A 23,660-nucleotide genomic window follows, 5' to 3' on the forward strand; every position below is an offset into this window, starting at 1 on the left:
ACGCTGCTACTCCTTGACTCTATTTTTTATAACCGTGGCTACCACTGTGCCTGAGACTTCTTGAGGACAGAGCCTATGGATTGCACCAGATTCATAGTGGGTCCTCAAAATGTTTGAAAAACTGATCCCAATGTTGAATGTGTTGAACATTTATTAAACATTTGCAATATGCCAAGCACTGCCCTTAAGTACATTATTAAAAATATGGTTTCTTAATTTCTAGAATATCCCCCGTGTGTGCTATCATTATTATCTTCTCCATTTTACAGATATGGAAACAGCTTAGAGGATTTACAGAACTTGCTCCACATCACAAAGCTCGGAAACTGTAGAGTCACGATTTAAATCCAGAGTTTTAAGCCCTGTTGTAACCTCTACTCTGCTTCCTGTGAGCCTGAGAACAAATAAGACACGCTGAATGCTCACAAATGAGCCCAGATTATTTTATGGTCACCTCTCATGTAGGTTATTCATGGAATTGCCAAAAATGTTGTGGCTGAATTCACTGCCAAGGTGTCATCTGGAGAATCTTAACCAGGCGCCAAAGTCATCATCATTCATTTATAGTCCCAATTGAAGAGGACAGAACAGGTGGAAGAACTGAACATCTCAGCATAAATCTTCATGGAAATACACAATCTGTCTGTCTACCTTGTCATCCTTTCCGGTCCTCGCACAGGCCCCTTGGTGCAAGTCCCCCCGCCTCGGGATCACTTAGCCAGGTTGTCAAGAATCTCAGTGCACTTCCGAAGGAATGGAATCAACTGCAGCTGCATGCATGCCAGTTCCTTTTATTACAGCCCCAAAACTTATAAAAAAAAAAGCTTAGAATCTATTAATTCTGCTCATAGCTGGAAATTTCTACTCCTTGTTATCTGAAAGGAAGAGTCAATTTAATACACTTGATTTCAAAGCTTCTATGCAATACAGGCAGACGCCATTCAGTCACATCAGCTAATTACTGTAAAGTGCAATGGTCTGCATTTGTAAAAGAAAAAAGTATTCAAGCCTAAAAGGGGATTCCCAGTAGGAAATATGGGAGACATGATGATAGCCTTGGTCGCCAAATCGTATTTTGAAGAATTGATCGGAAAAGTTCTCCCCTGTACCTTGCTCTGTCCCCAGAATGCCTGCAGTTTAACTGCAATGGGCTCTTTCCCCTTATAGGTAAAAGAAGGAGACCACAAAAGCCAGTGGGCACTCATGAAAGCTAATCAATATTTAGAAGCTAGAAAATAAAATAAAGATATGGACAAATGTCAGCATGGACAGAGTCTACAGGCTTTTTCCTTGGGCCCCAAAAACCTATTTCTAGGCTAATCCCTACGACTTTCTGAGATGCTCTTTGGTATACAGCTGCATAAGCCCTGGACTTTGGTGTGCCCAAGCCTCTGGAAAACAGCTCGGTTCTTTCCTTATGTTCCAGACCAGACTGCTGGGTGCAGACTTCTGTCCCACAGAGATCAGAGAGGCGAAGGTGATTCCGTCCCCATGCTGGTCCTTCCAGACTCCTGCCGGGTAACTGAAATCCATGTATCAGCTGCTGTCCCCACCAAAAAGGCAATCCTTGGACTGCTTCTCATGCCTCTGTGTTAGGGAAAGGGAATCTTTTCCATAGCCTTCTCAAAAATAGACTTGGAAGGTTCCAGATGACTTCATTCGACAGAAATCTGAGTGCCTACAATGTGACACCAAGGACAGATGCTCAGGAAATCCAGAGGATTCTAGTTCTCCACACCATGATGTAACACAACATCCTTTAAATCTGGTTTCCTGCTAGTCTTTGGTGCAGCTGCCCTACATGCAATGCCCTTTAAAGTATGTGGAATAGAAACAGGTATATAACTATTGCACATTCACAGGGACTTGTTTTCCATAAAAATGCACCCACGTTTCATTTGCAGAACCTGTGCCTACAAAGAGGTTTATCGGCTATTGTGTTAATGAACCAGTGTAATGTCTGAAGAGAGACAGAAAAGCAGAACATAAAGGCCATTTTGCCATCTCAAGGTACTTCTCTGCTTATTTCTCTTGAGCTTCTTAGAACCCTGGGAGGTTCTAATTATATCGACAACAGTCCCACAGCTGCCTAGGACCACAGGTTTTTCAATTTCTTAGGAGTCGCAGTATTTTCTTAAGGTTTCACTTTGCAATATCACAATCCCTGCTCCTAAGGGTTAAAAGCACACTAAATGTACAGCCAGTCCCCTACTGATTCAGTACACAGCAGGACCAAGGATCCAAACAGGAAAAGTCCAGGGACATATCTCACATTAAACTGTTAAGGCATGCTATGGGACACTAGATAAACAAAAGACTGTTCCTGGCCTTCAGAAGCCTGAAGTTTAAAAACATCAATGGCTATATGGACAAACAATTCCAAAATTAAAAAAAGAATGTGAGTGATATAACATATGAATAAAGCAAGACAGAAGCACAAAGTAGAGATTAATGTTAGCGAGGGGATCTAAGATGATGAACTAACTGTAACTGAAATGCTTTTCATAAGAAAGTATCTTAGGTAACAGGGATTTTTATAATTTCATCAAGTTCACCAAAAGGAGAGGGTATGAGTTTTCCCAGACCTGTCAAGCAATCACTTGTTCCAGCCTCTGCAAGCCAATTTCTAATGAAAATGTCAGAATCCCTAGTCCCTCCAAAATCACAAACACACTTCCCTGAACAGCAGACTCAGTAGTTCCACCACTACAAATGTATTCCCACTCTATATTTAGAGAACTGCAAATAGCAACAGCAAAATGTTCACATTCTGTTAAAATCAAACCAACCTGGGTTGAAAACTAGGCCCCAGTGTTTTCAGCAAGCCTCTTAACCTAAGCCTCAACTTCCATGTACATAAAATTAGACGACTAGGACATACCACGAAATATGGCTTAATTAATAAGTCCAGACCTTAAAAATAAATAGCTCAAAATATAAGTAAATAAATAAATAAATAGCTCAGCTCCTGATACATGCTAAGTGGTCACAAAGGATATTAGCTATTAAAAATGGCATTAGTATTATCATCATCATTATTGTTATTACTGTATAAATTATGCTCCAGATCAGCAACAGGTGCATCCATATTTTGGTGTGACCTGAGTCTCCATGTCCCGATCACATCTAGTTCTGAGAAGTGCAAAGCCAAAGGCCAACTCCTGGGCCACCAATTCCTCCCTTAAAGCCCTGCCCAGAATCAAGGCCAGCCCAAGCCACTTCCTGCCAGCCCCTCACTCAGCCCGTCTGTCACAAGGAGTCCCACAAAGCTAAGCATGTGCTCAGTCTCCGCTGAGTCCATGAACACGCTACCCTGCCTTCCAGCTCTCTCTCCACCTCCCCAGCCTCCCTGGGGACACTGGACTGCAACACCTGCAGGCTGCTCGCTCACAGTTTCCAGAAGCCTGATCTTACAGTGTCCAGGGCTTTTCTCTCTCTCTGTTTCTATGAGACGCAAGGCCGTGCTATCCTTGGGGGTTTACCATGACATTAACGGGCTGAGCCCCACCTGGTTCTGCTCCTTGAATGGAAACCTTCCAAGACTCTTCCATTCCCCACATTTCCCAGAGGATGCCTTGTGGACACAGTAGCTCCTACAGCTTCCAGCGACTCGTTCCTCCTTGACTACTGGCCCTTTCGGTCCTCATATATCCAGCAAGGCCTCTGCTCGTCTGCTCCCGCGAAGTCGGTCAGTTATTTATCTCAAGTGATCACAGTCTCTCGGTTGCCTGGAATCTCCACCCATACGCCAAAGGTCATTGAGCTTTATGAAAAATAGTAGAAGATAGTGTAATTCTTCCGGGTGAAGTTTTGAAAGATGAATAGCTGCTCATCACAGAGTTGGTGGAGCAAAGGCAGGGGAAAGGAGCAACAACATGCACGATTCCACCTCGCCAGACAGACTACATTACTCAGGTTCACCACTGCAGCGGGAGCACCTAGCTCTTAGCATTGCACCTAGCTCTTAGCATTGCACCTAGCTCTTAGCAGCCACTTAATAAGTGAACCAGAGGCCTAAATTGGAGGGGTGGACTTGGGGAACTGCAGTTTGTTAGAGTCTCATGAAATGTGAGTCCCAAGGCCTCAGAAACACGTGGGGGCTGCAGAGGTGCAGATTTGTGGGCTCCGTGTTTGATTTGCTGAACTAGAATCTGCAAATTAAAATCCTTCTAATGAAGTCTTATGCAGTCACCTGCAGTGACCTAGAGCAGTGGATCTCGCCTTTTGTCCTCGATACTCAACATTGTGACCTAATACATCCTTCGATGTGACCTAATCCACACCCCACACTCATACTTACGCAACACGTGCACATTGATATTTCCCCAATCTAACTAATTTTCTGATAAGTTGACTTGCAACCCATTCAACTGACCCTGCAACTCATTACAATTTGAAAAACACCAGGTGAATGTACAGAGGGGAGTAGGGCGGTCATGGCTCATGTGAAAAAATAGGAAATTATTACGTCATGAAAGGCCTTGTGCAGTGAAGGAGTTTAGCCTTATGCTACGAGTCAGGGACAGTCATTTGCTTCATTAATAAACGAAACAGATCTTGCCTTTGTGGAGCTTATGATCTCCTCTAGGGGAGGAGGATAAGCACATAAAGAAAGTACGCAGTGTTACGATTAAGGACGGAGAAGAGTTCCAGGCAGAGGGAACAGCACATGCAGAGGCACAGATGCGAGAAAAAACAAGAAACAATTGAAAGCTGTTCGGTTGAGGAGCGGTTTTAGCAGGAGCCATTACTCTAGTTCTGGTTCCAAAGTCCTCTTTCCTCTGGAGGAGAAGATAAGTTATCTGGGCTACCCTACCAGGAAGGAAATGATTGCGATTGTGTTTGAGAAATTGACAAGCCTTCAGAACCAGGATGACCATGAACATAAGTAGAAAGCAGAGGATGGGACCAGAGTGTCCATGATGCAAGGTGTCAGAACAGATGGCCTTCCTAGAAATACCACAGAGTGGCCTGACCAGGGGACTTGCCCTTGAAGAATGTGGAGCGGCTCCAACTATGAAGTCATGTCTCCAAAATATTTTAACAGCTTTATTGAGGCATAATTTACATACCATAAAATTCATTCCTTTACCACCATCCATTCCCGTCATCCTAGAAAGGCCCCCCGCACCCATTTGCAGTCACTGCCTGTTCTCACTCCCAGCTCCAACCACTAATCTACTTTCTGTCTCTACTGATTTACCTTTTCCGGACATTGGTATAAATAGGCTCACACAAGATATGGTCTTTCGTGGCGGGTTTCTTTCACATGGCATACTGTTTTCAAGGTTCATCTGTGTTGCTCGTGTATCAGAATTTCACTCATTTTTATGGCCGAATAATGTTCCATTGTAAGGACGTACCGCTCTGTTATCCCTTCATCAGCTGGTGCATACTTGATCTGTTCCACCTTTTATCCATTATGAATAACGCTGCTATAAACATTCCTGTGCAAGTTTTTTATGTGAACATATATTTTCATTTCTCTTGGGTAAATATCCAGGAGTGGAACTGCTGGGTCATACAGCAAATTTATGTTTAATTTCTGAAGGAAAAAGCTGCACCATTTTACAGCCCCACCAGACATGTATGAGAGTTTCACAGCAAGCACATCCTCAGGCATATTTTTAAATTCAGATTTACATTTATTTTGCAATGAAGTGTTATTATGGCATGGACCATTGTCTGAATAAAGTTTTAAGTAGCAGCTCTTGAACTGTGGAGTTTGTAATTTACTCACATGGCTTTGTAATTTACTCACTTTCCATTTATCACTGAAAATGATCAGAGACGTCTCTTTGCAATCATTTAGAGTCAAAATGCAACACAAACTGGAATGTCAACCTAATCTTCATAGTAAATTTGATGTGAATTTCTATCAATGGGGAGTGATCAAGAAACCAAGCCAGGCAAATGAGAATGTGCTTGCACACCCAACAGTCTCCACGGAGCCAAAATCCTAATTGTGAATCATGCTAACGAACAGCAACTTATAGAAGGAAGGAAACAGGAAAGAAGGTCAGAAAACGGTAAACCTGATGCAACGTGCACTGTTTCAGGTGATGCGATACAAAGCAGAGACCCTGCTTCCAGAGAGGAAAAAATAACAGTCACAGGAATGTCCCTGCTGCTTTGAAAACCCCAGGTACACACAAATTAAAGGAGAGGGTGGGAACCAGGAGAACTAGCAAGGGCTTTGGTTCAGAAACCACAGAAGGGACACCAAGCTCTCAAACCCCCTCCACAGATACGTTTTCAATCTGCGGCTTTGATCTCTGTACTGCCAACATTTTACTTAAAGTGTCATCCACGTGTCATCGAATGTGTACAATTTCCTCTCTTCACACAGAAGCTTCCCCTTCGGGAGACACCCTTTTTGTGTGTGGAGATAAGGCCCTCTGATAATTATCCCCCAGCACTTTTTCTGGTGCAATCAGTTAAATGGAGGCTTAGGTACACAGCTGGTCAGGTGCCAGGAGATTTCCCCTGCTAATTTTCAACCAGTCAGGAAAACAAAAGGAGTAATGAAGATGAGGTTCCCATGTTTTTAAAGAAACACTCTCGCTCCTCTCTTTCCCCACCGCAAAGTGTGTAGACTTCTGTAGTTCACACGTTTACATCTGCTCTTCTCCAAAAATAAATGCTGTTTATATTGAAGAAATGGTGACTACAATGCCAGTGCGTTGCATCTTTGAAATACTCGCAGAGAGAGCATACATATCGGTCAGACAAAAGAGTATCCGGGTGCAATGCTCCTTCCAAGAGTGGCATCTGGATATAAAGTTCCAGGAGAGCGCACGAGGGCTTCAGTTTATTTGTTCCTATGAAAAGAAAACCAAGTTCGCGATGGCTGGGGCTCGAGTTATTTGTTTAAAGAAAATAAAAGAGGGGGGTGGCCTTTCAGGAACATGGAGCGCTTGGCTTCAGTCTTAAGGAGAATTCCTGAGCAGGACGCTGGCAACAGAACCACAAAGCTTACACTATGCACCCAGGGTCTCTGCCCTCTAAAGAATCTTAGAGTAAAGTGAAAAACCATAGCTCTCCCAAATTCAAGGGGCCCTCTCAACCTTGCAAATGGCAGCATATATGACCTCCAAAGTGGGAGAAGACCTGGATGGAAAGAAAGGCTGTGAAGAAGCCATGTCAAATTCGTAGTTTCTGTAGAGCATACTGTACCACCAGCACGAGAAAGAAAACCATAGCAAACCTGGTCTCGAACAGAACTTCTTCCACGATGTCACATTCACTGCCCCATCCAGAGTAATCACCGTTCCTGATGAAAATGCTTAAGCAATTCCCTGATATTTTCATGATACGAAGATCTCTTCTGAGAAAGTTGCATCTGTCCCCAAATTATCAATATTGCAAAAAACTTAGTAATATTTAACCAGAATTTTTTTTAATGTTCAGTCCAATGATTTTCCCTATAAACCAGGCCCTCCAACAGAGGCTCCTCAGATCCGCTTTTTAAAAGTATCTTCCCTAACAGTGAGCACAAAATAAAACTCTGACATAGGCTCATCATCAATCTGTTACACAGATTTACTTTCACAACCATAATTGCCAACCCTCCTTTCCCTCAAATAAACAGACATGCAATATAAGCAGTGTGCTTATTTAAGAATTAAGAATTAAATAACAATATTCAGCATCTTTGTGGCTAGGTAAGAGATGTTTTGAGTGGCTGCCATAAAAAAATGTCTGGGATTTCTCAGGAAGGAAATCAAGATTCCTCATATCCATTCCATTCCCTCTGTCATAAAAATAAACAACCCAAGCTTCAACAAAGGGCTGAAAAAGTTGGTGAATATTAGTCTATTTCTCAGCTTCCAGGAAAATGCCAGTATCTCCTGGGGCTTTAAACTGGATCCCCACAGACTCATAGGAAAAACCAGGAAATTAGCATATGAAGAAATATTTTTCTTGATCATGGGGTGAGGCTTTTCTTCACCCTGAAAAAAACCCACTAAAGAAAAAAAAAAAACTGACAAGGCAAAGAACAGCCAGAGATGATTAGTTGAAAAATGTAGACTTTCTCATTTCAAATATTTCCCTCTGCACAAATGATTCAAGGGCATATATAATATGGACATGAAATTTTAAATTCCATATTCCCAGAAGTGAATGCCTTCCACAAGTTCTTTGAGGCCAGAAGGGATGAACTGTGTGAAAAAGTTGTCGTTACCCATGCAAATCTCCATGTCCTTCTCAGCAACATTTTCAAGCATCCTCAAATTTTCCACATGCAGTATATGTTTCGTGCTTTTTCACAAGAAGCTTGTATGTAGTCCATCATTTTTCCAATATTTCTTTAATGTACATGTCTCCCATTCATGGGGCAGAGCTTCAGTCACAAGGCCAGGGACCACATCTGTCTCCATTACTGATTCCTAGTTTTTAGCCCAGTGCTGGGCACATAGCGGATGTCAATAACTATTTACTGAGTGAATGAAAGAACCAGCTGTCACAAAACCAAAGCACACAAGATAGCATTTACTGAGAAACATTACCATGTGCAGAACCTTCTACTACCTACTGGTCCTTGCTCCACATAGCATCTAAATTAGCAACATAGGAAATGCATGCAAGGGGAGAAGACTCCGACACAAGTCCAAAACACTGAAAAGCCATTAGCACAAACTGAAGACATTTCATATCTCCAATGCATTTTTTACGATATATCCCACTGTGAAGCTTAATCTATTATTCTCAGATAGATATTACTAAGTGACAATGCATATCTATTCTTCACTGCACTACCATACTTCGTTTCACTTACTAATAGGGTTTCATCTGAGGCCAGGGCACAAAAATATATTGAAGAAGCCCATTTTAAAGCTAATTTATACTGCTTATATTTTTAGCTTCCGTAAGGACCAGTGAGATAATCAACATTCAGCCTTAAAGATCAGAAATCGATCAGAAGTATCCGTAAAGTACAGATTTAATCTAATCCCACAATCGTGCTGAACAGAAATAATCAGGTGGAATCCCAAACCCTAACCTTACCATCATTGTATAAATTTTTAAAGCATAGTTAGCATTAACTTGCAAATGCATCGTTTTCTCATGACCCTGTTCTGGATTTCAGTGCATTTATATCCAGGTTATAATCAGGCAGGGTATTTAATTACATAATGTTTGCAAGGACTTTGAAGATATAAAGTGCTCTATAAATACTAAATATTGTTATTATTATTTAAATACAGCTTGCAGTTACTGCTTACACCCTATTCCACCCACCATACTGGTATAATTTGATTACAGGTGACTAAAAATACCTAGAGGTAAAAATGATGAAACCATGCCCATCCGAAGCTCAGGATTTTTACCCTAGGCATACATACTTTATAGGCATTTTAAATGGAAGTTTAGATTATAAAATCGAGTAAATCAAGGCCTGGCCTCCTCAAAACTGACAACTATAAAGTTGTGTCGATTTTATAGTCTCTCACAAACGAGATGGGAAGTAGACTGTGGCTCCAAACACAGGACTCGACTCTTTTAGCTTCCAGCTCCATCTTCCATTTTCTCTACTGAAATCTTAACATTCTACAGCCAAGTGAAAATCTGAATGTGTAATTCAAGGTTTTGATTTTAATAACTAACAGGCAGATGAAGGCTTGAGAATGGCCCCTGCTATTTCATAGCTTCCGGCTCATTTTGCTATCCTCTGTGATAATTAAACATGCAGTGGTCTCCAATTCTTAGAAAAAGGAAACCCTTGAACCTGATTCCACACCAGGTTTGGAAGCAAACACACTTGTTGGGTGATTTTCCACAGACAATAACAGAAACAACGTGAACATCTCTATACACACCACACAAGGAAAGCAGTGCTTATCCCAAAATGGTTCCTATTTTATGGTTTTAGGCAAGGAAAAGTAATCAATTAGCACATTCTGAGCTGAACTCTATTTAAAAAAAAAAAATCACAAGGAAGAAATACCTTAGAAATAACTCTTAAAACACTACCATGCTCATCAGTGAGAAACTGGGCCCAAAGCCAAAGGCTTCTGGGAAATCTGTGAACCTTAGGGAAATAAGACATCAGATCATTCTGCTGTCACAACAAGATCCACAAGTCTAATGTCGGCCCCTTGAGTCACTATGGGCAATGGTTTTGGGTCAAGCCCAACCTGGGCTTGGTCATTTAGGATCTTTATGACCTTGGGTAAATTATTTGATTTTTCTAAGCCTTGGCATGTTTATCTGTAAGTGAAACTTGCCCAGCAGAAAACCACTGTGAGAATTAAATGGGTTAATAAAAGTAATAATAGCTGCTACATTTAATATAGTGTTTCGTAAGAGCCAGGCACGGTTCTCAGAACTATACTTGCAGGGTTTTTTGGTCTTTTTTTTGGGGGGGGGGGGGGAGAATGCATGGTCCGGGCATCAAATCTGGATCTCCCGCATGGACGGAGATCTACCACCGAGCCACCCATGCACCCGGAACGGTACATTTTTAAGGGCTTGAATTCTCAACAACCCTGTGAAGTAGATTCTATTTTTATTTTCATTTTATAAATGAGGAACCCAAAGGACTAGAGGTTAGGGGATTTGTCCAAGATGACGCTGCCCGTAAGTGGCCAAACTGGGATTTGACGCCGGAAAACCTGTTCCTGGGTCTACACTCTAAGCCACCACACCAGGCTGCCTCCTCAACAGAAAGCTGGTGCAGAAACGCCCATAACAGGTGCTCAGTCAGTGGTATGTATGGATACACCCTTCCAATTATTTCAAGGAATACCTTAAAAAGTACAAGTGAGCACTACTGCTCTTTAGAGTGTCTCCAGGAAGGAGAGATCTCACTGTGACTCTCCTGACAAGTCCCTGAATTCGTATACCAAGTTCTAATAATTGTGCCTAACCTATTTACTAGGCTTCAACCCTTTCCACCCAGGAACCACGTAATATTCTAACATTCCCAGTTCTAAGTATTTCAGTTACACACTTCATATGAAAAACAATGGAATGCCCAGTGTTGGGAAATAAGAACTCTCGTTCACTGAGGATGGAACTATCCATGGTTACAAGTTTTTTTTGGAAAGTTTTCATACACTTTCATTCTAAATTTCCCTTCAAATAAAGCATCTTAAAGAAACAGAGATGCGCACAAACACTTGTGTACAAAGATATTTATCAAAGCGCTGGTAACGAGAGTTGAAAAGTTGGAACAAATCTAATGCTGCATCAATAAGAATTGGTTAAATATATTATGACACATCCCAACAATAAAATGCAAAGCAGTCATTTAAAACATATGATTGGAAATGTGAACACTGATTGAATATCTGAAGAAATTAAGAATTATGTATTAATTATTTTTAGCCATGACAATGGTATTATGGTTATGTATCTTTTAAAGAGTTATCATCAATTAGAGATGCATGCTGAAATATTTACAAATGATAGGATGCTACAAAATAATATGGGGAGAAGTGGGTAGAAGTATAGATGAAACAAGTTATGTTACAAGAGGATAATTGTTAAATTGGGGACCCATTATGTTAATCTACTTTTCTTATAACAACTCTATTGACATACAATTCACATATAAAATCCACCTGCTGAAAGCAGCTTTTAGTATTTTCATACAGTTATGCCACCATCATCACTATCTAATTTTAGGACAACAGCAGTTAATTCCTAAGCTCCCTTCTCCTCAGTCCCTGGCAACCACTAGTCTAATTTCTGCCTCTAGGGATTTGCTTCTTCTGGACATTTTGTATACTTGGAAGCATACAATATGTGGCCTTTTGTGACTAGCTTCTTTCATCTAAGATAACATTTTTAAGATTCATCCATGCTGTAGTCCTTCATTGTATCAGTACTTCATTCCTTTTTATGGCCGAGTAATATTCCACTTTATGAATGTATCACATGTTTTAATCCATTCATCAGCTGATGGATATTTGGGTTGTTTCCACTTTGGGACTCTTGTGAATAATGCCACTATGCACATGCATGCACAAGTTTTTGTGGGGACCTATGGTTTCCGTTTTCTTGGGTACATACTTAGGCGTGGGACTGCTGGGTGATATGAGAGACCACCAACCTGTTTCTCAAAGTGGTTGCACCATTCTGCATTCCCACTAGCCATGTATGAGGACCCCAACATTCTTTCATATAAGCTTAAAGTTTCCCTGACAAAGAGTTCTTAAAACTTGCCACAGAAAAACATTAATGAAAAAAGAAAATGCCGATTATTAAAGTTAAAAAACAGGTTGCAGATAATATATACAATATGATCTTAATTTTTTAAAAGCTACCCATCTATTTAGTTACACACAGAAAAAAGACCACTAAGTCATAAACTAAAATGTACATGTAGTTATCAGTGCAAGGTTTTGGAATTCTTTTTACTTTTTTTCTCTATTTTCCAAAATTTCTACAATGACCATGTATAGTTTTTATCATGAAAACAAGAAAAAGCTTCTTTTTGTAAATCAAACAAATTTTTAACAATTCAACAGTCCCTGCTCTCATTCACGTTTTCCAGGCCCTGGTCATCCAGGAAAGACCCTACACATATTTCAAGCTCCTATAATAGGACTCTCTCTGTACAAAGAATCTTAACTTTTCATTTTCTACTTCTAAGACACTGCTAATTATCTATATTGATTGAGTTGTCTGTGCTGTTCGTTTAAATAACTGGGCTTCTTTACAAGGGAGCACAGACCATCTTAAGTGTATTCTGTACACAGAAGCAACTTGAGTACATCTTTGTACCCACCCCCCTGCATTAGGTTTAGTTTTGTGTGGTAGGGATAACTGATTCATTAAAACATCCAAAGTGTCAGCAATCTGACTAAGTGGTGAGGCGTAATGAAAGGAGGATGGGAAGATCCACATTCTAAGCCCTGTTCTGCCATGGGGGGTTCTTCCCTGGACAAGATAAGGAACTCCTCTGAGCCCCAATTTCTACCTAGAAAAAGTGTAAGTTTGACAAGATGATCACCAAGCCCTACATGGATGGACGGATGCATGGATGGACAGATGGATGCATGGATGCATGGATGGATAGATGGATGCATGGACAGATAGATGGATGCATGGATGGATAGATGGATGCATGGATGGACAGATGAAGGAGAGACAGAAAAAGAGAGAGATACCAACATAATCCCCTTTTATTTTTCCTTTTATGCTTTTCTTACTGGTTTTATGGCTTTGTCATATTTGTGCCTTTTATTGGAAGATGCCACAACTCATTTTTAGAGGTTTAAAGCATAATAAATAAGTAAGATCCCTTCTAAGTAAATTAATTGTGTTCAGTCAACTGCTATTTATTCAATCAATATTTATCATGTGCCAGGCACAGTTTTAAGCACTAGGAATAGAGTACTAAAAATGCAGAGTCCTGTCTTCACCAACATTTTAGGTTCCGGTAGGAAGGCAATCTTTAAAAAACTTTTTTCAGACAGTCTAATTGCTTTAAAGACAATAAAGTACCAGACTGGATGACTACAGGGTGGGAGGGGAGTGTTACTTTGGAGATACATATCAAAGAAAGCCTCTTATCATGGTAGGCAGCTCCCAAGATGGCCCTCAATGACTCCTACCTCCTAGCACTAATGTTCTCGCAAGGTCCCCTCACACACTGAATAGGGCTGCCTTCAATAATCAATAGGATATTGCAGAACTGATGGTGCAACTTCCAAGGCAAGGCCATATAAGATTTTGTGGCTTCTGCTGGCTCTCTTAAGCTGCTTACTCTCAGGAAAATCAGCACCTTGTCATGAGAAGCCCACACAGGGAGGAACTAAGGCCTTCTGCCAACAACCAGTACCACATGAGTGAACAATCTTGGAAGCAGGTGCTCCACCACCGGTCAAGCTGCACCACCAGTCAAGCTTTCCAAAGATAGCTGCCCCTGCTGACATTTTGACTGCACCTTCATCAGAGACCCCAGCTAGAACCATCCAAGCTAAGTCACTTCTGAATTCCTCACCCAGAGAAACTATGAGAGATAATAAATGATTTTTGTTGCTTTAAGCCAGTAAGTTTGGGGGTAATTTGTTTTGCAGTAATTGATAAGTAATACGGGTAGCATTTGACCTGAGACCTAAATAATGAGTTGGACCCTTCCTAGTGCAAACTGGTGACAGAGTTTTCTGTGTATGAAAAACTACAGAAAAAAAGCTTGGGATTTCCACAAAACATAAAAGATGAGTGTGGCTGGAGCATAGTGAAGCAGAATAAGAGTGGTATAAGACCATTTTTTCCACCCAACCATTCACACCATGAATGTAGAGACTATATCAGTGTTAATCACAGCTCAGCCTCAACAACTAGTAGCACTCAATAAACATGTGCTGGGATGAATGAATAAAGGAACAAAAGAATGAATGAATGCTGCATTCCATATGCATTTCTTTCCCCATGGTTAATCACATTTCACAAAATCACAGAACACTGGACTATGCCCAAATTTGCATGCTGATGACCAGAGCTCCTTCTACTACACTAAAACAATTAAACAAATGCCAGGTTCATATATACAATGTATCGAGCCATACTGCCAAAGTATTAATCTCAATGGTTAAAAATATAGCTCTTGAAAAGCCAACCTTTCTTCATAGTCTGAACCAGGAGAACAAGCAGCAGCACTGCCAGGTAGTATGCGGCACAAGTCACCCTCAGCCCTTACTCCTACTGTTCCCATCTCCAAACACCAAATCCACAAGCTAAAGTATAAATCAGGACCTAAATGTTGGAAACAATAAAACTCTTCTAAAAATGAGGAAGAGATGTTATTTTCAATAGTAATTCCAAGCTCCTTGTGGTCCACAGTTCTCATACATTGGTTTCCCTAAGACTTAGAATAAAAATTCATGGCTACATAAATACCTTCAGTTCTACTTTTAGTAGGTATCCTTGTATATTCCATGATTTGTCACAGAAAAAAAAAAAAAATGACAGCATTGGAAGTCACTTCCAGCATTTCCTTGTCCAAACCACTCATCTTGCAAGTAAATCAACTGAAGCTCAGAAGGTAAAGTGTCAAAGCCTTACCCTACCTCTGGACTTCTGATTCCTATGGAGGTGCTATTATTCAACCTCATTCTCTCCAAAATCCTCTCTAGCCATGTCAGCTCTATCAAGATAAAAATTAACCGTCCTAGTCCAGTGAGCAATCCAATAAATACAGCCCCCACCCCTCTATTTTTAGTTGATTATGAGGATATATTGAAAGGACTGAAACATCTTTCAAATACGCATGCATGCACACACTGGCCTTGGAATCCTCATTCAGAGCATTTAAAATCTCTTAAAACTTAGAATATGGAGACAATGGAGGGAACATTTTCCATGGCAAGAAAATTCTAGAAATGGGAATTCCACCCAGGACCAGACATTGTATTCTTCATAACTGATACCCCTGCAATTGTATTTTATGTTATCAGCATCTCCTGGAGTTGTACTCCACATAAACGGTGTCACCTGGATTGTGCGACATAGAATATATTATAATCCACGCCCCCTGGAGTTGTGCTATGGTCAGTACTGTTCCCATATTTCGGGAGTTTCTAGACCCACTCTAGGCAACACTACCTCGAGTCCTCCTAAAAAGGCTGGGCAGTATATATTTGTGTTAATTCAATATATATTTATTGAGCACCTGCTGTGTACAATCAAGTGGAAGGGCTACCCAAGTGGGTGAGATGGACACACTGCCTTCACAGAGCTTATTGCCTAGTAGCAAACAGTAATCCAAAACAGAAAGTTCTGATTATCATAAAAGAGCTCTGAGGACAGTTCTGAGTGAGTATATGTGGGAGGGATAGCTCTTATCTCAGAGACATCAGGGAGAATTTTGTGGAGAGGATGATATTAGCATGTTTAATGCCAGAACAGTAGTCATAGAAATGGAGAACAAGGCAGGGCAGCCATGGAGAGAGATAAGTTGTGCCCTCCCGCAGGAGTGAAAGTTTGCGAGGAACTGATGAGTAAAACTTCAGTACACTCATGCAATGGTGTATCACAGTTGCTTGGAGTTCAAGCTAAATGATAGCGGGTCTTGACATTGTGTTAAAGAGTTTAGGCTTTAGTCTGCAAACAGTGAGGAGTCAGGGAAGGTTCTGAATAAGAAATAACCAGACTGAAACTATGCCTTAGGAAGACGACCATGACTGCAGGGTACAATAAAGACTAGTGAGAAGAAGGCTGGAGGTCATGAAAGGAAAGGCAGGCCTGTCGTAGGTACTTCCCAGAGGAAAGCGGTGCCCAGTGGTTGCAGAAAGGATTGAAGATGAGATACTCATGCCTCAGATAATCAGGGGAGATTTTTAAGATTGGGGTGAAATGTGTTTTGAGAATTTCAGGGCACCCCCTTGAGACAAGTAGAGACAGCCTGAACTTCCAACCAGAATGGAAGAAATTACAAGCAGAATTCATCCAACATTTTCTATTTAAGTCCTCCCTCTCTCTCCACTAAGAATTTTATATTTATATGTGCAGAATAACATTTCATTCAAAAAAAAAAGATCACCAAGATTTTCTTGGAAGTCTCAAGCGCTGCTAACAAACCAGTTTAGGCCCTGTTCTCAGAGAGCTACTTCCTCCAAAGGACAGAAAAGCCAATTTAGCATTAAATCATCTTTCAAACTCAAGTAATCCAAACTTCTATCAGGAACACTGAACCACAGACTGGTTGTTCAGTGGCTCAGCTGTGAATGGCAGCCATGATTCAATCACAGTAGCTCAAAACTGGGTGGACTTTAGAACCGCTATTACCGAAAGAAGGGATAGCATCAAAACAAGAAGACCACAGAAGATTAATTTCAGGATAGATACGCAGAAAAAAGAAAGGGCCAACTGACAAACCAAAATTACAAGATCTCAGAGTCTTACACATAAGGGGAGAAAAAAGTGATATTTCTATGAAGGGAAAGTGTTGGATATTCTTTCATCAACAAAATATCCCATCGCCTCCTAAGCAGATCATTATGCAAACAGAAAACCATGACTTATATTAGCTTTCGTACTAAAGATTACTCCAGTTAATAAGGAATAATGAAAATGATTATCCATATTTCTCTGATGTTCTGATAACTACCAGTACACCCTATTTAATGAGGAAATGTCATTGTAAAGAAAATACCTGCTTAATATCTCTGAAAGACAACAAATGTATGTAATGAAAAAACTACCATGTTATTATCATTAAGATACTTTTAATTTGCGCAACTTTACGAAAATCTCATTAAAGACCAAATCTAATTAAGTGCACTGGGATACTGAATTAATTATGTTTCAAGATTTCTTTAAGCCCCTTGAGACCTCTCACCAGAGGTTCTAAATCCTGGACTATTAGTGTATCATTTTAGATGTCCAGCCCCCCTAAAAAAAATTTGAAATGCGCAGACATAATTAATTTGTTTACATATGAATAATGGTTAATCAAGCCTAATGGCTTTGAATGGCTTTTTCTCCTCCAAATAGAGGAGAAAAAGTTCTTTAAAAAAAGCATAATGAATAATGATGATACTGGTTTAGAAATAATGCTATTCTCTGTAAAAGTGTCTGAGCTAAGCTCACCTCATATACAATAAGCACTGGTTTATACCAGGGCAAAACTCAATCCAGGCCATCAGAGAAACATATAAGGTCGAACTGGCACATAAAAGGCAAAAGGCAGCTAATATTTATCGATGTGCCTTTAAAAGGAGACAGCACCTTACGATATCTTCTTCTCAGGATCACTTCATATTAGAGACAATCACTGGGATCAAATGTTGGTGGAATCAACTTTCCCATAAAGTTGCATTTAATCATGTAAAAACATATCTGTATATTGCTTTCTGGTTTTCAAAACCTTGCCAAAAAACTGATTTCTGAGACCCTCTGTGAGGGAGGCAAACACTCATGATCCATTTCAAAGTTTTAAAAGAAACTAAAGCTAAATGACTTACCCAAAGTCAGAGAACAAATAAGACATGTACATAAAAGCCAGAAGCTTGTGATCACTCCCCTGTACTGGCTAAATCACCATTCATGCATTCATTCACTTGTTCAATTAACAGAGACTGTGGCCTCAAAGACCAGCAAGACTCAGTCTCTGCCCTCAAGGAGCTCAAAGAAAAGCCCACACATCACTTTAATACAAGCGTGAAAAATGAAGGGAAGTAGAGAGTCCTGTACAGGGCTTCCAGAAGAGGTCAATTCTTGAATCTGGGTTTCAGTGGAGAATGAACTGGGTAGTCTTAGAAGGGAACTGGGAACAGGGCAAAAGACACACACACAGGTTGCCTACTTCTTTCGATTAGAAAAAATGTGCGTGAATCCTAGCAGAAGTCGAGAATTTGAGATCAGGAGCGGCCAAATCCTAGCCTTGTGTGCCTTACCCGGGGCAGGCAAGGTGCTCAGAGGCTACTCTCCAAAGAGCTTCTGGGCTGAGCTCACCTCACACATGATAAAGCATAGCGCTGGCAAATTTCATTTCTTTTAGTCACGTGATGTGAAACAAGAGTGACTCCTGCCCTGAATTGAACGACTAGATGGTTTGCTATAGTCTCTGCATGCATACGCACATTTTCACACACCCACAGGGATAGAAATTTATACCCACAATACCCTATCTAATATTCATACCCACATAGATGATAGAAAATGTGCCTAGAACTCTATAAACTTCATATCGATGAAGCGTATATTTAGACTGACCCCCCAGGACACATTCAGTTGGAGATGGGCTACTGAGAAGTTACCCGTGCAGGACAACCTTATGTTCTAGACAATTCAGACAGAGGAGGAGCTCAGGGAGGGCTGGACAAGATGAATTCCAAAGGTACTTTAAAGCTCCCTCCACAGTTCTATGTATTACAAGTGTACTTGCAAGAAGCAGTTTCCCCATTTCTCAATAAATAAAATTCTATAACCCTGGTGAAATTATTCCTCTCTGCCATTTTTTAAAAGCTCAGGCAGAAAATGTGTTATCGATTTCTGATTTGGCCGCAAATCATATGATATAGTGAAAAGTACACTGAGTGAAGAATCACCAAACCCTGCTTCTCTCCTCAAACACTCCCCAGTGGCTGGTGACCTTGGGGAAGAAACTTTACCTCTCTGGCGTTCCCTTGTGTTAAATAAAAGGAGTGACTGAATGCTCTACATTCTCTTTCAGCTTTGAATCTATGAAAACACTCTCCCTGCTTCCCCCAAGACTTAGTTTATCTTTGTGAGCTCTAAAAATCAGGACTAAGTAAACCGGATTCAGATGATCTATTTTCTAACTAAAGAAGATCCTGCTTCATCTCACTTTTTAAAACCATGCAAACCTTGCATAATTTAAATGATAAGTGCTGTCACTGGTTGCCCTGGTTTAAATTATGCATTGTTACTATTTAGGGAAAAATTAGACTGGGTCCAGCTCTAGGATCACTGGCTGAGAACAATAAACCCCCAAAATGAGGATAAAGCCTTCTCCAGACATGAGCTGGTTTTAATGCATTGAGCCTAGGGTTTACAAAAAGAGCATTGATTGTGTACATTAGAGAGCCACAGAAACAGCAAGGGATTGGTAAGGCTGCAGCAAATTCTCCCAGAAGCCACTGACCTTGGCTGCATTTCAGGGGTCAGGCATTCCCCAGGAGGTTTCTGGCACAGAGGCCTTTCTGAGATCTTGGGGAACAAATTCATTTAGCTGAGCCCACCTCTCCTAATTTGGAAAGACAGCGACGATCTGCCCTCTGATTTGGGGAGATTACCTGTGTGGCCTCTAAACCCTCTCCTGGCTTGTATGCCCCCACGAGACTTGTGGGTTGCCCCCAGCACCCGGGGATGTGACTGTCTCCCATCTCCATTGAAGTTCACCACCAGCCAGCACTTCTCAATCTCTGGTGCTACTGCCCTCCCCCTTTCCAGTTTTGCACTAAACTGGCACTGCAGGCAGGCCACAAAGAGCCATACCAATGAATCGTGGAAAGATATCTTTGCAAAATACAAATTTCACACACACAGGTATTATTGGAAAAATACCTTTGCAAAATGCAAATTTCACAAGCGCAGGTATCCCAAGTGTGAGCCGCACACCCCACTGGCTGGGTGAACCCGCTGCTGGTAGCCTCCAGGCTCTGTGCTTGGGTGTCTCAGAAAATCTTCCCGAGGAAAAATCCCAGGAGGACACATCTCAGCCCAACTTAAAATCACAGCGGAGTGCTTTGCATTAGAGGAGCGGTGTCTGAGATTCAGCCTCCTAAACATCACCAACCTTGCCGGTAGCTCAGCTCCTGTCCCCAGGAACTGTTCCCCCGCCCCCAAGTCTGGGCCACCCATCCACCTGATTAACCGCGGCCACAGCAATGCCTGGGGCAGAAAGTAGGGCGAATGAACACACACAGCCCCTAAAGCAGGAAACCACAGACTTGGCCAAAGCACCCACCCTGTTAAGAAACCTCCGTCTTTCCCTCCCCACTCCCCAGCCCCCAGTCCCCGCAGCTGCCCAGGGGACAGCGGGTTCTGAACGTGGCATTTCAGCACCAGAGAAACAGCTTACTGTAATGGCACATGAATGAGCTTTTGCTGCCCAACTATTAGAACAGCCAGTTTCAAATGGCATCTCTGTTCCCTCTCAATTCCTTGACTGCCTTGCTGAAACCTCACCTCATGGACTGAAGAATTTAGAGTGGGAGAAGGAAGTTAGAAAAAAAGGGGGGGGGGGGCTGGAGAGAGTGGGATTAATGAGGCTAAAGAAAAAAATAAAACCGCTTTGATCAGAGTGGGAACTCTTTAAAATATTCGTGGAGACCGAAGCAAAGTCAGAACTCCGGAGTCAGGTAAACGGCCCAAGATTTAGCATCAGTCTGAACGGCATATTCCTTGCGAGGGCATGTGTGAACTTCAGTGTGTCACCCACCCTGCGTGTTTGTGCTGAGAGCCCCTCATCCATTCGGTCTCATTGACCCTCCAATGCACCAAGTACATGCAGTGGCTTTTTTTTTTTGGTTCAGAAGAGGAAGCCATCGTCCATAAATCGGTGCCCAATCCTTCTCCTCACTCTTTTCTCGGCAGGCAGCATCTAATTAAAATGGCAAGAAAGCTCTGCCCCCTTCCCCTGAGGACCGTACTGGGATTGGGAGTGGGGGGTGGGGAAGCGTAGAGGCTGCACTGGGATTCCTGGTTTTCTTATCTCAAAACAACAGCAAAATGGATTCTGTACCAGTGATGTCTTAGTCAATACAATGGAACGGCATCTCAGGCAATTCGCGCCGAGGGAAAGGCAAACCAGTGGGGCCGGGGCCGTGGGGGGGAAGGTGTAGGGGGGGCGCTACAAAGAACTGGCCCCAGACACAAGGAAAACAGACATTCCCGGGAGTTCCGGCGCGATGGGAGGTGGGGGTGGTAGCAGAAAAAGACCTGCCGTTCACCTGCTTGAGTGCAGCCATCAAGCTAAATTGTCACAGCCACAAAGTCAGAAAGCACGGGCGGGGCTGAGTGAAAAGCAGACAGAAAGGTGAGTGGCAGAATGACATTTCCCGGAGCGCGGAAAGGGTGCCGGGGCTCAGGAGGCAGACGGGGAGGGGAGGCAGGGGCCAGCTGCAAGACCAGCCTAGCAATCGCTGGCCCCTTAGGGCAGCAGGTTCGTCTTCGTGGGGACAGTCATGCACACAATGTCATCTTGCAGGTAGCTGCAAAACGCGAGGAGCAGGGGCCTTTTATTCACGCCGTTGATCATTCTTTTTGCAGAAAGGGATAGTCGGGTCTCGCGCCTTGGCACAAGACGGCTGCCCTGGGCGTGTACGCGCGCGCGTGCACACACACACACACACACACACACACACACACACACACACACACACACCAGTAAGTCTTTCATTTTAATGCTCTGACACTGGTCTAAGATGAAACTGGCATAAGGTCCACGCGCTCTCACAGAAGTCTGAGCCACAGCCAAAGGAGGACACGTACCGCACGGTCCCTGCCACCGCGACTCATCCCGGAGCACCTTAGCAGTCTCCGGACCCAACCGACAATCCAAGTTCCCTGCCGGTTCCATTCCCTGCCTCTGCCCGTCAGCCCCAGCCCCCGCACCGAGCCCACTCACCCAGCCCGAAACCACTGGAAAGAAATCGGAAAACGCGTTCTGCTCACCCTCAGAGCCGAGAGATCAATTTCATCCAGGCTGCGAGCTGGGGAGTCGCTCGCCATGTCGACTTCCTCTCCGGAAAAATGGACCAAAACCACCTCAAAGCTTTTCCCTTGCAAATTCCACCTCGGTTCTACTTCACTCGCGTCCTCATGAGCGGGTCGCGCCAGAGGTCCCCGGGCCCAGCCTCCCCCGCCCACCCCGACCCCCCACAGCGTCGGATCCCGATCCTCGGCGAGCCTGTCCGCCGGGTCCGGGAGCGACCTGCGCCGATCTCCAAGCCCGGAGCCGCGGTGCGTGTGGGCTGAGCGCCCCGATCGGCTAAGGGCGCTAGGGCTGCGTGGGTGTATTTAAATGGGGCATGCTTCTTTGCTTGTGCGTGGATGGCGGCTGCATTGGCTGTTATAATGAGACACATCAACTCCTCCACTCAGCTTGGGGGTGGGGGTGGAGAACCACACCGAGCTGTCGATCACCGCTTCCTGGGAGGAGTAAAGGGGAGGAGGGGGAAGGACGCGGAGGAGGCGTGGTCTCGGAATGGGGCGAGGTCGCGCTTCCTGACCGGTCCTCCGCACCAGCACCGAGGGGGGAGGGGTGCACCCCTTCCGCCCAGGCTCTCGCGGGCGCGTCGGGCTGGATCCCAAAGGCTGATCCTGAACCCTGACGTGCTTATCATATTGACAAGGCTTTCTTCTTGTGTTCGATTCGTGCGCTGCAGCAAAATGGCCCGTGCCATCGCACACTGGGATTTCTCGGCGGGTCTCAAGATGCTCTGGCGTTGACAAAAGTCGGAGGCAGAAAGAGCAACGGCCTCCCTCCCCCATCATGAATTTGTGGGGCCGGAGTTACGCGGTGGGTGCAGCCGGTTCATATAAGGACTTGTGTGCAGGAAGAGGAGATCCGCCTCCAGCCTGCGAGCGAGTAGGGAGAGGAGCGCATACAGTGCGCCCAGCCCCATTTGGCAGTTTGCAGCGATTGTGGCTCGGGGCCTCCGGCGGTCTCCGGGATGTGGGATGGCCTGTCCCCCGCCGCTTCGGGGCAGGGGACGTTTGCCAGAAGCCGGAAACCCGGGAGATCGTAGCTCCGGCTTGGGCTCGCCACACCCGTGACCTGCCCCTGCCGCAGTTCCCCCACGGAAACGACCGAATTGAACCGAGAAGCTTGTGCTTAGGTTGTAGTTGCTTCTGTGCTCCAGGTAACTGTCCAAAGGCAGCACTGGCTGAGGCAGCGCACGCTGCCCCAAGATTCTGCATTTCTTTTTCAGCCAGCGTTTCCTCCGCTGACCTATCCGAACTAGTGGAGAAAGTTTGGCCGGAGGATAAAATGTTAGCAGGCAAGATGTACGCGTGAGAACAATTGCCCTTCACTCGCTTTCTCATTGCAAGGCCGAATGTTTACAGTGGTAATCCTGGCATTCTGTAATCGAGGGTGTGAAATCACTTCCCTCAAGCCCTTCCTCTCAGGCCTGGGCCACGCTCCATTAGATATTTAAGAAGAAAACGCTTTAAACTGAACTTTTTCCCCAAATACAGTAGTAACTTTGGAAATATTCTCTGCACCTCTGATAGGA

General features: G+C 43.3%; 1 protein-coding gene across 5 annotated transcripts in view; it reads right to left on the reverse strand.

Moving 5' to 3' along the window:
* Positions 1–22,284, reverse strand: part of TNIK (TRAF2 and NCK interacting kinase) — a 404,859-nt gene extending 382,575 nt beyond the window's left edge. For all 5 annotated transcript variants that reach the window (XM_077161031.1, XM_077161029.1, XM_077161030.1 and 2 more), the window contains exon 1: positions 22,096–22,284. In XM_077161031.1, the coding sequence (XP_077017146.1) occupies positions 22,096–22,152 (57 nt within the window). In that variant the 5' untranslated portion in view covers positions 22,153–22,284. The remainder of the gene's footprint in view (positions 1–22,095) is intronic.
* Positions 22,285–23,660: the final 1,376 nt, after the last annotated feature.

Source organism: Tamandua tetradactyla, chromosome 5 (assembly GCF_023851605.1).
Source record: "Tamandua tetradactyla isolate mTamTet1 chromosome 5, mTamTet1.pri, whole genome shotgun sequence".
Classification (NCBI taxonomy): Eukaryota; Metazoa; Chordata; class Mammalia; order Pilosa; family Myrmecophagidae; genus Tamandua; species Tamandua tetradactyla.